Here is a 13,271-nt window from a genome sequence, read left to right as displayed (position 1 = left end):
TCGCCTTGATTCTATTTATTGCTATTGTTCTTGTCTGTCCGTCTCCCCCGATTAGACCGTGAGCCCGTCAAAGGGCAGGGACTGTCTCTATCTGTTACCGATTTGTACATTCCAAGCGCTTAGTACAGTGCTCTGCACATAGGAAGTGCTCAATAAATACTACTGAATGAATGAATCACGAGCATGAACCAGAAAACAGCTAACGAAAGGCCAACGCTCTCCAAAAAGGAGCTTCCGCGGCTTGAAAAACGAACGAAAAGTGACGCGACATATTGGAAGAGAACCTCGGCCGTGTACGTTCAGAGGACCGTGCCTTTTCAAGTGATCATTCCTCCCGGAGGTTTAGCGCCGAAGGCAGATTTTAATCGTACCTTTCCCGGTGCCGTCCCGCAAGCCGACACTCTCGTTCAGCTTCCTGAGCCCGGTGTTAATTCGGGACTGCACGTGGTTATATGGCGTATGCCTGTGACCCTGAACTTGAAGCTGCTGCTTAGTGGAAATGAGTCGGTTTCGGAGGCCCTCATTTTGTCTCTCGAGCTCATGAACCTTCTCTTGGAGCTGCTCGATCATTTCCTCCAGTTCCACGTCCCGTCCCGGCCGCTTGGAGCCGCCACCGACCCGCTCGGATCTTTTCTTGTCATTAACGAGCCGTATTAGCTTGGTGGCCATTCTGGGGAAAATAATAAAAAGATGAAAAGGAATGTGAGAAGTCAGCATAAAATGCCTTCTGTTGAAAGGAACCTAATCACTGTGAAGACTTCGGCACAGAACCTGAATAATAAATTTCAGGTTTTGATGTAACTATTACTGCCTGTGAAGAATCCTTTGAAGATAATTGAAACCACTGGGCAGCAATCTGCTTTATAGCACTGACAAATAACAGTTTTCTAAGGCTTATCATTTAAGGTTAGTGAAGAGAGGACACATATTTACTCCATATGCTCCTTAAATACAATTTTTAATGCATGACCTTATATAGGAACTCTGCACGCCGTTAAGTAGAGCTACAGATTGTGGATGTGGTGGGCAGAGTATAAGATCTCTAATTCCACAATATGTTAAAATGATTGAAAGCACATTAATACGACGCAGGAATCCAGCGATGTATTGTGTCTAGTTTCTCTGCAACGAGATCTGAAGTCATATTCCAATTCTCAGAGAGCTAAATTACTTCAGTAGGTATTCCAGGAAAGCGATTCGAAAATCGATCAAATTGCCAGACTAAACTGCGGAGTTAATAAGTAATACCCAAGCACTCAAGAAATGAAACGGTTAGTGGTAGGAATATAATTGAATGCAGGAGGTATGGTTTCCATCTACCTTTAAAGGATACAAATTTTGCTTTTGGCATCTCAAGAGTTATACTTTTGATTTCTTTAAGTTCTGATAAACATTGGTAAGACAGAACAAAAGACAGAGAGGGCACATGGGGGTGATGTAATATACATGCCCGACAGTGAATGGGGCAAAAAAAAAAAACTTGGCAGAAAAAGAAAGAAAAGGTGGCTTTGATGAGACACGAGTTCAAGACTTTACAAAATTGGTCGCACATCTTCAAGAGCTGTATCTAGTTAGGGTGATCTATTTCTGCAAAGGCCGAGACAGGAGGTTGAAAATAAAAACACACTTCATTTAACGGGGTTCACTTCATTTTAGCCTGGTTACGGACAGAAGCTTTCACTTAAAAGAACAAAAGTGAAATATATAAAAAAAAAAATCCTTAATAGCTTTGGGATGTCACAGATCAGCTCCTTTCCCTGTAGCGCAGTTCTCTATAAATGCAGTAGGAATACAAATCTATCGACACTTTTGGCTTCAAGGCCACCAGCATATGGCATTCGGGAGGGATATACATGACACAGTGAAGATTTTTTCCCTTGTGAGAAAATGATTCGATCTGCGCCAGGAGGAAAAAATGTGACCTAAACAATTTGGCACCTTTCAGTCCTCTTTTAATCAGAACCGGTGATCCTCAAATAGCATCTCGCTGGCAAGTCTGATCAGCTACGATGAACCGATAGAGGAGCCAACTCTGTTCTTACCGTCGGAAAGAGGACTGGGGGCAAATTTATCAGTTCTGGGCCCCACCTGGGGGCCTTCCAATGGAAACGTTGGACGTGTCATGGTCGACTTTATGAGTGACGCTCAACCTACTGGGTAATTCCAAATCACGCCTCACCAAGAGGTGATAAAGGCAAGGGGGTCACACCGATATTTTTTCTTGTCTGTTTTTTAATGGTATCTGTTAAGCGCTTACTATGTGTTAGGCACTCTACTAAAATATAGAGCTCGGTCTTAATCCCCATCTTATAGATGAGGTAACTGAGACACAGAGCAGTTAAGTGACTTGTCCAAGGTCACACAGCAGACGAACGTCGGAGCCGGGTTTAGGACTCAAGCCCTCTGGCTCCCGGGCCGGTGTTCTTTCTACTAGGCCAAGCTGCTTCTCGCTCATGGTTTCCGCGTCTGTCATAGAGACTATGTCTAGTCTCTACTAATGTTCTAGACCCATAAAGGCAATCTGAGCATTTTGAATGATCATTTGAAAATGGGAAAATATCAGGAATGATAAAATCGAGAAATTACTATTGATGGATTCCGATTTAGGATTCAATGAATCAGTCGCATTTACTCAGTACCTACTGTGCGTAGAGAATTTAATCAATCAAGGGTATTGAGTGCTTCCTCTGTGCAGAGCGTTGTCCTGAGGGCTGGGGGAAGTTCGATACGGTCAGTGGACATGATTCCCGCCCTCGGGGAACTTTATTAAGTGCATGAGAGTTACGATAGAAATGAACACGCAATCCATTACCAGCATTTGTGAGGCACTTACTGTGTGAAGATTATTGTAAGAAGTACTTGGGAGGGTACAGATTAGTATAACAAGATCCCTACCCTCAATCTCGGGAGGAAGTAGACGCTAAAGAATGTAACAGATGTGCGTTAATGCTACGGAAACTGTGAAGTACTTAAGGGTTTAAGTAGCTTGGAAGGGTTAAAGTGGCGGTTTGGGAGTATATGACGGGGGGATTAGAGATTAACTGTGCAATTCATGATTTATCCTAAATAGAAACCCCTCAAAACCGGTATACAATGAATTGCTACAACCCAAGTTCCACATGGGAAAAAAATGGAAAAATGAGTGTGAGAAGGCTCCTGGTGAGCCTAGTACAGTGCTTTGAACAAAGTAAGCATTTAATAAATACCCTTGATTAATTGACAAAACAGACCATATGTGGACAAAAAAATATACCAGGTCACAATACTACCAGCACGGCATCTCTTTCCGAAAAAACTCCATTTTGTCTTATCTCTCAATACTTTCATAAATATTTTACTGGCAAATTCTTTCCTTTAACTTGGGATGAAAAGAAGAAAATTCCCTATCTTTGGTAGGTACTTAATAATAATAATGTTGGTATTTGTTTAGCGCTTACTATGTGCAGAGCACTGTTCTAAGCGCTGGGGTAGACACAGGGGAAATCAGGTTGTCCCACGTGGGGCTCACAGTCTTAATCCCCATTTTACAGATGAGGTAACTGAGGCCCAGAGGAGTGAAGTGACTTGCCCACAGTCACATAGCTGACAAGTGGCGGAGCTGGGATTCGAACCCATGACCTCTGACTCCCAAGCCCGTGCTCTTTCCACTGAGCCACCCTGCTTCTCTAAACTTAGTGTTTAGTACAGTGCCAAGCGATCAGTGCAGTGCTCAAGCGCATAGTAGAGTGTTCTGCACAAAATAAGTGCTCAATAAATACAACTGACATTGATTTCTGTGAGAAACAGTTTCCTTATTAATCTTCCTAACAATACGTTCTGCGATAAATACCACTAATAAACTTAGACTGATCCAAGTTTGGATTCATTCATTCATTCCGTCGTACTGATTGAGTGTTTACTGTGTGCAAAGCGCTGTAGTAAGCGCTTGGGAGAGTACACTATAAAAACAAACAGACACACTCCTGCTCACAATGAGCTCACAGTCTAAAGGTCTGGATAAATGATACAGTTCCTTCTTAAGTGAGGTAATTTTTTTCTTTCTGTGAAGGCGACAGGAGCAAAATCAGGGATCAAAGACTATTTCCTTAGTGATTCCACTGGAGGCTTACTGAACAATTAGAATAATAGTAAACCTTGAATGAGTACTGGCTGTTTTTAATTTCCTGCTGCATTATCTGGGGCATCTGTTAAGCGCTCACTATGCGCCAGGCACTGCACTCTAAGCTAATCAGATTGGCCGCGGTCCGTGACCCACCCGGGGCTCACAGTGTTAATCCCCATTTTACAGATGAGGTAACCGAGGCCTCGAGAAGTTAAGGGACTTGCCCAAGGTCACACTGATGATCTTATTTTACCCTCCCAACCTTTAAAATGATGAAACTAAGACTTGAAGAGGTTAAGCGACTAATTAGAGTCACGCCGCGGGGCCGTGGCAGAGCTGGGTGGAGAGGGAGATCGATTCCCAGTTCCACACTCTTCTCTAATTTCTCCTGATACATCCTACTCATTTTGGTGGCCTTTTAGGGTACATTTTCCACACGTGCTGACCTTCACAAGCGGTTGGCCGGGTGTTTAATGCCTTGGTTTCCGCGCACGCCTCCTAATCAGTCGATCCATCAATCGATGGTATTGGCCGCTAGGACCTGGGTTCTGATTCTGGTTCTGCCACATGTCTGCTGTGTGACCCTGGGCAAGTGACTTCACTGCTCTGGACCTCAGTTACCTCATCTGTAAAATGGGGATTGAGCGCGTGAGCCCCATGTGGGGCAGGGACTGTGTCCAATCTGCTAATAATAATAATGTTGGTATTCGTTAAGCGCTTACTCGGTGCCGAGCACCGTTCTAAGCGCTGGGGGAGATACAGGGTAATCACGTTGTCCCACGTGAGGCTCCCAGTCTTCATCCCCGTTTTACAGATGAGGTAAACGAGGCCCAGAGAAGTGAAGCGACTCGCCCACAGTCACACAGCTGACAAGTGGCGGAGCTGGGATTCGAACTCATGACCCCTGACTCCCAAGCCCGTGCTCCTTCCACTGAGCCACGCTGCTTCTCTGATGCGCTTGAATCTACCCCAGCACTTACAACGGGGCTTGGCACGTGGTAAGTGTTTAACAAGTACCATTACCATTACTGGTAGGATTATTTATTGAGCGTTTACTATGAGAAGGGCACTGGACTGAGCGCTTGGGAGAGTACGGAACAGCAGAATCAGCGGATGTAATGACTGGAAGTGACTGGCGTGAGTCTCCAGCCCTACATTTTCAGGTTGATCTTCCCTTCCTGTAGGCGCGTTGCGGGGAGGGACTGTGTCCGTTTTACTGTTCTGTCGTATTCTCCCCAGCGCTTCGCACAGTGCTCTGCACACAGTGAGTGCTCGCCATAGACCACTGACTGACTTCCTACACAAAACCCCATGAATCTGCCTCACCACCAAGAGCGTCCAACCTTCCAGCGGGCCACCCTGCCTCAAAGGCACTGGCGAAAACAAACTCCATTGGCAAAGGGATTAATAACAGGAGGGAGGAGAGGGAACTGGCGCAGAGCCCGTCGCACGCGTCCGTTAAGGAAGCCTCCAGCAGATCATCCTCTCCCTGGAAACGACGAAAGTACCTTTCTCTCGACGGCTCCGTAAGAGCAGGATATCTAGGCTCCCCGCGGCTACCGACACCAATCCCGACTCACTGCCTCTGGCCAGATCAACGCAGAAGCCTTCCTACCGAACTCTTGGAAAGCAAAGATTACGCCTGGAACCGCGAGGAGTAGGAAGACCTCTCCCAGCGTTCATTCAATCATAATTACTGAGTGCTTCCCAAGAGCGCAGCACTGTCCCGAGCGCTTGGGAGAGTACAATGCTTGGGAGAGTACAGTACAAGAGAAGCAGCGTGGCTCAGTGGAAACAGCACGGGCTTGGGAGTCCGGGGTCGTGAGTTCGAATCCCGGCCCTGCCCCTCGTCAGCTGTGTGACCGTGGGCGAGTCGCTTCACTTCTCGGCGCCTCAGTCGCCTCATCTGGAAAATGGGGATTAACTGTGAGCCTCACGCGGGACCACCTGATCACCCTGTCTCTCCCCCAGCGCTTAGAACAGTGCTCGGCACATAGCGAGCGCTTAACGTATACCGACACTACAACACAACCATCAGTAGACTCATTCCCTGCCCACAACGACCGTACCTTCAAGAGTTACTGGGTTTGATATTGCTAGCTTGAGTTGGTGATTTTGTCTTTTACTGGAGCTTTGCTTTCCACTCTAACTGTTCCATTCCCCATTAAGAAATGTTACCCCCATTTATATTGTGAGCTCTAAGAGTGTCTAAATCTGTTTTCCTTGTGTCTGGTCCGGTCCTCGGCGTAGTGTTTCGTACAGACTAAGCCCTTAAAAATATCATGACCACTATTACTACTAGGGCAGGATGAACCCATTCCACTTTCAGATTTTCAAATTTCAGGTTACTTCATAACATCTAGGCTAAACACTGCAAAATACGACACCAAAGAGAGAGAAAACTGATAGACAGCATACAGTGCCAAAAAGAAAGCAACTGAAAATTTCTCCCCCAAAATGAGCTAGAGGACACTTTGGATTGACAGAAATGATACTGGGTGCACCTCTCAATGAAGAAATGGATTAACTAAGTAAACATTTTTGATCTTGCTCTAGAAAAAGTTCTACTTTGCCACATTCCATCCCCTTGAATGACCCAACCGCGCTTTCGATGAGTACGCGTGTCCGCTGAGAGAAGCATAAGACTTGTGGGTGCTCCTGTCATTCAAAATATTTTAATAAAAAAGATCGTAAAGGTTTCGGTTCCGATGCTGGCTAGGCCGCTGACCGCGGACCTTAGACAAGCGACTTCATCTCTTTATATTTCGGGTTTCCGCTAGTTGTAGTAAAATAAGAATAATCATCTACTTGCTAAAATTCGCTGGGCAATTAAGTACAGTATTCTCTGTTAAAATATGCTTTCATAAGTCCTTGAATCTTAGATATTTTGAAAATGAGGTAACACGTGCAAGCCTCTTGCTTCGGGAGGAAAGCAATTATATTATTTCTATGACAAATTGCCCGCTGTGGGCAGGGATTGTCTCTCTTCCTTGCTGAACTGTCCTTCCCGAGCGCTTAAGTACAGCGCTCTGCACACAGTAAGCGCTCAATACATACGACTGAATGAATGATAGTGCTAGAGGCTCAGCAGTCAGTTTCTGAAGGGTTAATATGCTCAAATAGCGAGGATCTTTACATGATTAGAGACGAGATTACCAATGCCTAAATTTTGGGGTCACAAATCACACTATGGCAATATGTGTCTCCAAAAACAGCTATGTTTCTCTGTGAATTTAATAGAGAATCCAAATTCACTCAAATAGCCAGTAGATGTTTACTAAATAGGTCCCAAAGATTGCAGAGATATTTTTATTAATAAACTCAACATCCAAAGGATTCGCTCTAACAAAGCATTTTAAGCAAAGAATACTGTGGTTAATTTTTTTTAAGAGCTTGCTTGTCAAATCGAGCGCATTTTCCAAACAGTTATTCTGGCCCAACTGTTTCCTCAGTCAACATTATTTTAAATCAGAATTAGCAAAAAAAAATTATACGTAGACATGCATCTATCCATTCGATGCCTATTTAGCCAAACGCACATGCCGTCTTTCAGTGCTGTTACTAAACTTTGAAAGCGATTATTTTGTACGTTCGGGTTTTCCAAAGCTCTACTCTTTCAAGTTTAGGGTTCAAAAATGCATCGTAACCTTTTAATTTTATCTTCCTGTTTGTGGGCATGCTGCTTCAGTAGGATGTTCTCGTCGTGCAAACGCAAAAACCGATCTTCCAGCTCCTCACGACTGACCCGGGTTACTGCCTGCCGAGGCTTCACTTTCTGGATACTGGACGATTCTGCCAAAAGCGACACCGAGAAAATTAATTACACCTGATATCTCGAGAACGTCTCCTTCAAAGGTGACTTTGATTCCTGAAGTTTCTGACCAATCCCACTCTGGACTTTTTTTTTTTTCCTTTTGCAGCTTCTCCGTCACCTTGGATATTGGGAGGACTGTAAAAATTAAATTAGAGCTGGAACTATTCATAGAGTCAACCTTGCTGAGCTATAATGCCCATTTCTTGTCTTTTTTGCCTTTCAAATTTCCTGGCTTCTCCAAACTCAACTTTCAGAGGAATCTGAAAATTTGCAAGTGCTCTCCTGCTATGGTGTGCGTCTCCTGTTCCCACTAGTTGTAAATAATTTCAGTCTGTCAGCCCACCTCATTAGAGCCTAAGTGCTCCTTGAGGGCAGGGAACATATGTCTTGTTTCTGTTATAATAATAATAATGTTGGTATCTGTTAAGCACTGTTCTAAGCGCTGGGGAATCAGGTTGTCCCACGTGGGGCTCACAGTCTTCATCCCCATTTTACAGATGAGGTAACTGAGGCCCAGAGAAGGGAAGTGACTTGCCCACAGTCACACAGCTGACAAGTGGCAGAGCCGGGATTCGAACCCGTGACCTCCGACTCCAAAACCCGGGCTCTTTCCACCGAGCCACGCTGCTTCTCCAGGCACTTAGTCCAGTGTTATCCCCTCCCAGGCGCTTAGTCCAGTGTTTGGCATTCCGTCAGAGTTCGACGAATACCACTGATGATGAGGAAGACTCTGAGAGTTGGGAAAAAGAATTACATTGGAGGTGCAAGACCCGCCAAAGAATCATCTCCTAAATTGTTGAGGTAATTCATTATTCAAAAGCTGAAGGTCAAAGTGGGCTGTTGTTTTCTAAATTGCCGGAGTTCGGGATCTCAACGGTTTACCTGACTTCGGTTGCGGAGGCTCATCCACGTGTTGTCAAAACTGGCCTAGACGACCAAAAATATCTAAACGCTTTAATTTCACCATCACTCTTACTTGGGATCGGGATTAGCCCGTCAAAGGGCAGGGACCGTATCTGTTAGCGATGTGTACGTGCCAAGCGCTTAGTACAGTGCTCTGCACATAGTAAGCGCTCAATAAATACCATTGAATGAACGAGAGGCCTTTATCCCCGGCAAACGTAACTTCAACCTAGAGGCAATTTTTCACCGCGAGTGGGATCCGATCTTTGCAGTTCAGCTTTTAGAATCGCGTCTCGGAGTGTTGAGCCACTTAACCCCTCTGTCTCTGTTTCTCAACTCTGAGATGTGATTTATAACTGTTCTCCGTCAGACCAGAAGAGGATTTTGTATTTTTGGTGAGCTACGATACTTGAAGCGTGGAATGAAATACCATATGTCACAGTAAGACCTGCAATGTTACTTGAGCCAGTTTAGTGTGCGAGAAAAATCAAAACTATTTGAAGACGGAAACTAAAGAAGCCACCGATTCAAGTTTGGACGGTAATAAATAACAGCCGGCCAACCTTGTAATCCTCCGATTCCAGAGAGGTTTGGACCAATGTCTTTCACAGGCAGGTCTCCCGCGGTCTCATCGGCTGGACCAGACATGGTCTATCTGTGGAGAAGAAAATTCAAATAAAATCTTTCCCATCTGTAACATCAAGTACCCCAAAGCACTGAGCCACATAAAATGAAAAATTTTAAATGGTCAGTCCATTTTAATGGTGGAGTCATCACACGTCACCGGGCTGCTTCACACCTGCTGCTTGCAAGAGACGAAAACTTCCATCTTGGAAGAAATACCGTGTTAAGTCGCGGAGAGCGTGTTCCTTTCGACAGTACGTCTCCTATCATTTGCATAGGATAGGAAATGAGCTTCGCTTATGGTTTCATATGTATTTATACATAGATAAGTGCCTATACACTATACATATATATCAGAAAAGCCACTCTTCTCCATAAATTCAGCCGCTTGGCCAGTTCCAAGTTTAATGGAGCGACTTGACATTTCCAGTCCGTCTTGCTTTAATTTTCACGCATTTCACAGCAAATCAAAGGAAAGCTCAAAACTGAGAAGGAAAAGGCCTGCAGCATGTGCCCAGATCTTCATCAGAATAAACAAATCCTAGATCAAACCAATCTTACGGACGCGGTGTCACTATTTCAGAATTTACTTCGGACTCAGATCCCGATTTGAGGATCTCCCGATCGCCGGCTTCGGTACTCTCCGACTGCTAACCTCCTCTTTTCCAGCTACGCTCTTTTCCCTCTCCATCTCATCTCTGTTCTGCTAACCAACCATCTCACTAGACTCTCCCACCTCAGACCCATTTTCCCAATTCTGGAAACATTTTTCCCACTCTCCCAACGAGGCCCTTGTAGGAAGTCACTTGCTCCAAGGGCTTTTAATTCCCCTCTGCTATCTTAATAATAAGAATGTTGGTGTTCGTTAAGCGCTTACTATGTGCCGAGCACTGTTCTAAGCGCCGGGGGAGACACAGGGGAATCGGGTTGTCCCGCGTGGGGCTCACGGTCTTAATATCCAAAGTCACACAGCTGACAGGCTATCGATCAGCTAGCGATTAGACCGCGAGCCCGTCCGTGGACAGGGATCGTCTCTATCTGTGGCCGAATTGTCCATTCCAGGCGCTTAGTACAGTGCTCTGCATATAGTAAGCGCTCAATAAATACTATTGAATGAATGAATAATCCCCCCCCTCCGCCATCTGTCAGCTGCGTGACCTTGGGCAAGTCGCTTCACTTCTCCGCGCCTCAGTTACCCCATCTGAAAAACGGGGATAGTAATGATGATGGTATTTGTTAGAGAAGCCGCGTGGCTCGGTGGAAAGAGCCCGGGCTTGGGAGTCGGAGGTCATGGGTTCGAATCCCGGCTCCGCCACCTGTCAGCCGTGTGACTGTGGGCGAGTCACTTCACTTCTCTGGGCCTCAGTTACCTCATCTGTCAAATGGGGATGAAGACTGTGAACCTCACGTGGGACAACCTGATTATCCTGTATCTCCCCCAGCGCTTAGAACAGTGCTCGGCACAGAGTAAGCGCTTAACAAATACCAACATTATTATTATTGTTAAGCACTTACTAGGTGCCAAGCACTGTTCTAAGCGCCGAGCGCTGATTACCCTGTAATTACCCCAGCGCTTAGAACAGTGCTCGGCCCATAGGAAGCGCTTAACAAATACCAACATTATTATTAAGCACTTATTATGTGCCAAGCCCTGTTCTAAGCGCTGAGCACTGATCATCCTGTAACTACCCCAGCGCTCAGAACGGCGCTCGGCCCATAGGAAGCGCTTATCAAATACCAACGTTATTATTACTGTTAAGTGCTTATAATGTGCCAAACACTGTTCTAAACGCTAAGCGCCGTCCTAAGCGCTGATGAAGGCTGTGGGACCCTAAGAGAAGCAGCGTGGCTCAGTGCAAAGGGCCAGGGCTGGGGAGTCGGAGGTCATGGGTTCAAATCCCGGCTCCGCCGCTTGTCGGCTGTGTGACTTCGGGCAGGTCACTTCGCTTCTCTGGGCCTCAGTGACCTCATCTGTCAAATGGGGATGAACACCACGTGGGACAACCTGATCACCTTGTATCCTCCCCAGCGCTTAAAGCAGTGCTTGGCACATAGTAAGCCCTTAACAAACGCCATCACTATTATTACTATTAACCTCATATCTATCCCAGCACTTAGAACAGTGCCTGGCACATACTAAGTGCTTAACAAAGGCCATCATGATTATTATTATTAACCTCGTATCTATCCCAGTGCTTACAACAGTGCTCGGCACATAGTAAGCGCTTAACAAAGGCCATCGTTAGTATCAGTATTATTAACCTCGTATCTATCCCAGCGCTTGGCACATAGGAAGCACTTAACAAATGCCATCATTATTATTAATCTCGTATCTATCCCAGCGCTTAGAAGAGTGCTCGGCACATAGTAAGCGCTTAACAAAGGCCATCATTAGTATTATTAATAACCTCGAATCTATCCCAGCGCTCAGAACAGTGGTCGGCACAAAGTAAGCGCTTAACAAAGGCCATCATTAGTTTTAATATTAACCTTGTAGATAGTAAGTGCTTAACAAAGGCCATCATTATTATTATTATTATTATTAACCTCGTATCTATCCCAGCGCTTAGAACAGTGCTCGGCACACAGTAAGCGCTTAACAAAGGCTATTATTATTATTATTATTAACCTCATATCAATCCCAGCGCTTAGAAGAGTGCTCGGCACACAATAAGCGCTTAACAAAGGCCATCATCATTATCATTATTAACCTCGTATCAACCCCAGCGCTTAGAAGAGTGCTTGGCACACAGTAAGCGCTTAACAAAGGCCGTCATTTAGTATTATTATTAACCTCGTATCCATCCCAGCGCTCAGAACAGTGCTTGGCACACAGTAAGCGCTTAACAAAGGCCGTCATTTAGTATTATTATTAACCTCGTATCCATCCCAGCGCTCAGAACAGTGCTCGGCACATAGTAAGCGCTTAACAAAGGCCATCATTATTATTATTAATAACCTCATATCTATCCCAGCGTTTAGAACAGTGCTGGGCACATAGTAAGCGCTCAACAAAGGCCATCATTATTATTATTAATAACCTCGTATCTATCCCAGCGCTTACAACAGTGCTCGGGACATAGTAAGCGCTTAACAAAGGCCATCATTATTATTATTAATAACCTCGTATCTATCCCAGCGCTTACAACAGTGCTCGGCACATAGTAAGCGCTTAACAAAGGGCATCATTATTATTATTAATAACCTCGTATCTATCCCAGCGTTTAGAACAGCGCTCGGCACACGGTAAGCGCTCAACAAAGGCCATCATTATTATTATTAATAACCTCGTATCTATCCCAGCGCTTACAACAGTGCTCGGCACATAGTAAGCGCTTAACAAAGGCCATCATTATTATTATTAATAACCTCGTATCTATCCCAGCGTTTAGAACAGCGCTCGGCACACGGTAAGCGCTCAACAAAGGCCATCATTATTATTATTGATAACCTCGTATCTATCCCAGCGTTTAGAACAGCGCCGGGCACATAGTAAGCGCTTAACAAAGGCCATCACTGTTATTATTGATAACCTCGTATCTATCCCAGCGTTTAGAACAGCGCCTGGCACGTAGTAAGCGCTTAACAAAGGCCATCAATAGTATTATTAACCTCGTCTCCATCCCAGCGTTTAGAACAGCGCCTGGCGCACAGTAAGCGCTTAACAAAGGCCATCAATAGTATTATTAACCTCGTCTCCATCCCAGCGCTTCGAAGAGTGCTTGGCACCCAGTAAGCGCTTAGGCGACACCACGATGCTGCTGCTGAGGATGATGCCGTGTCCCCCCCCCCCGGCTGGTTGTGGGCTGTGAGCCCGGCGGGGGCAGG

At 45.3% G+C, this 13,271-nt stretch overlaps 1 protein-coding gene across 3 annotated transcripts in view; it reads right to left on the bottom strand.

The window, feature by feature from the left end:
* RPGRIP1L (RPGRIP1 like) overlaps positions 1-13,271 on the bottom strand; it is a 98,031-nt gene that overhangs the window by 84,593 nt on the left and 167 nt on the right. For all 3 annotated transcript variants that reach the window (XM_001513127.5, XM_029075989.2, XM_029075990.2), the window contains exons 2-4: positions 9,383-9,474; positions 7,750-7,894; positions 372-670 (exon numbers count right to left, since the gene is read on the bottom strand). In XM_001513127.5, coding sequence (XP_001513177.3) covers positions 372-670; positions 7,750-7,894; positions 9,383-9,467 — 529 coding nt within the window. In that variant the 5' untranslated portion in view covers positions 9,468-9,474. The remainder of the gene's footprint in view (positions 1-371; positions 671-7,749; positions 7,895-9,382; positions 9,475-13,271) is intronic.

This window comes from Ornithorhynchus anatinus, chromosome 11, assembly GCF_004115215.2.
Source record: "Ornithorhynchus anatinus isolate Pmale09 chromosome 11, mOrnAna1.pri.v4, whole genome shotgun sequence".
Lineage (NCBI taxonomy): Eukaryota > Metazoa > Chordata > Mammalia > Monotremata > Ornithorhynchidae > Ornithorhynchus > Ornithorhynchus anatinus.
This window is presented reverse-complemented; position numbering and strand designations above follow the sequence as displayed.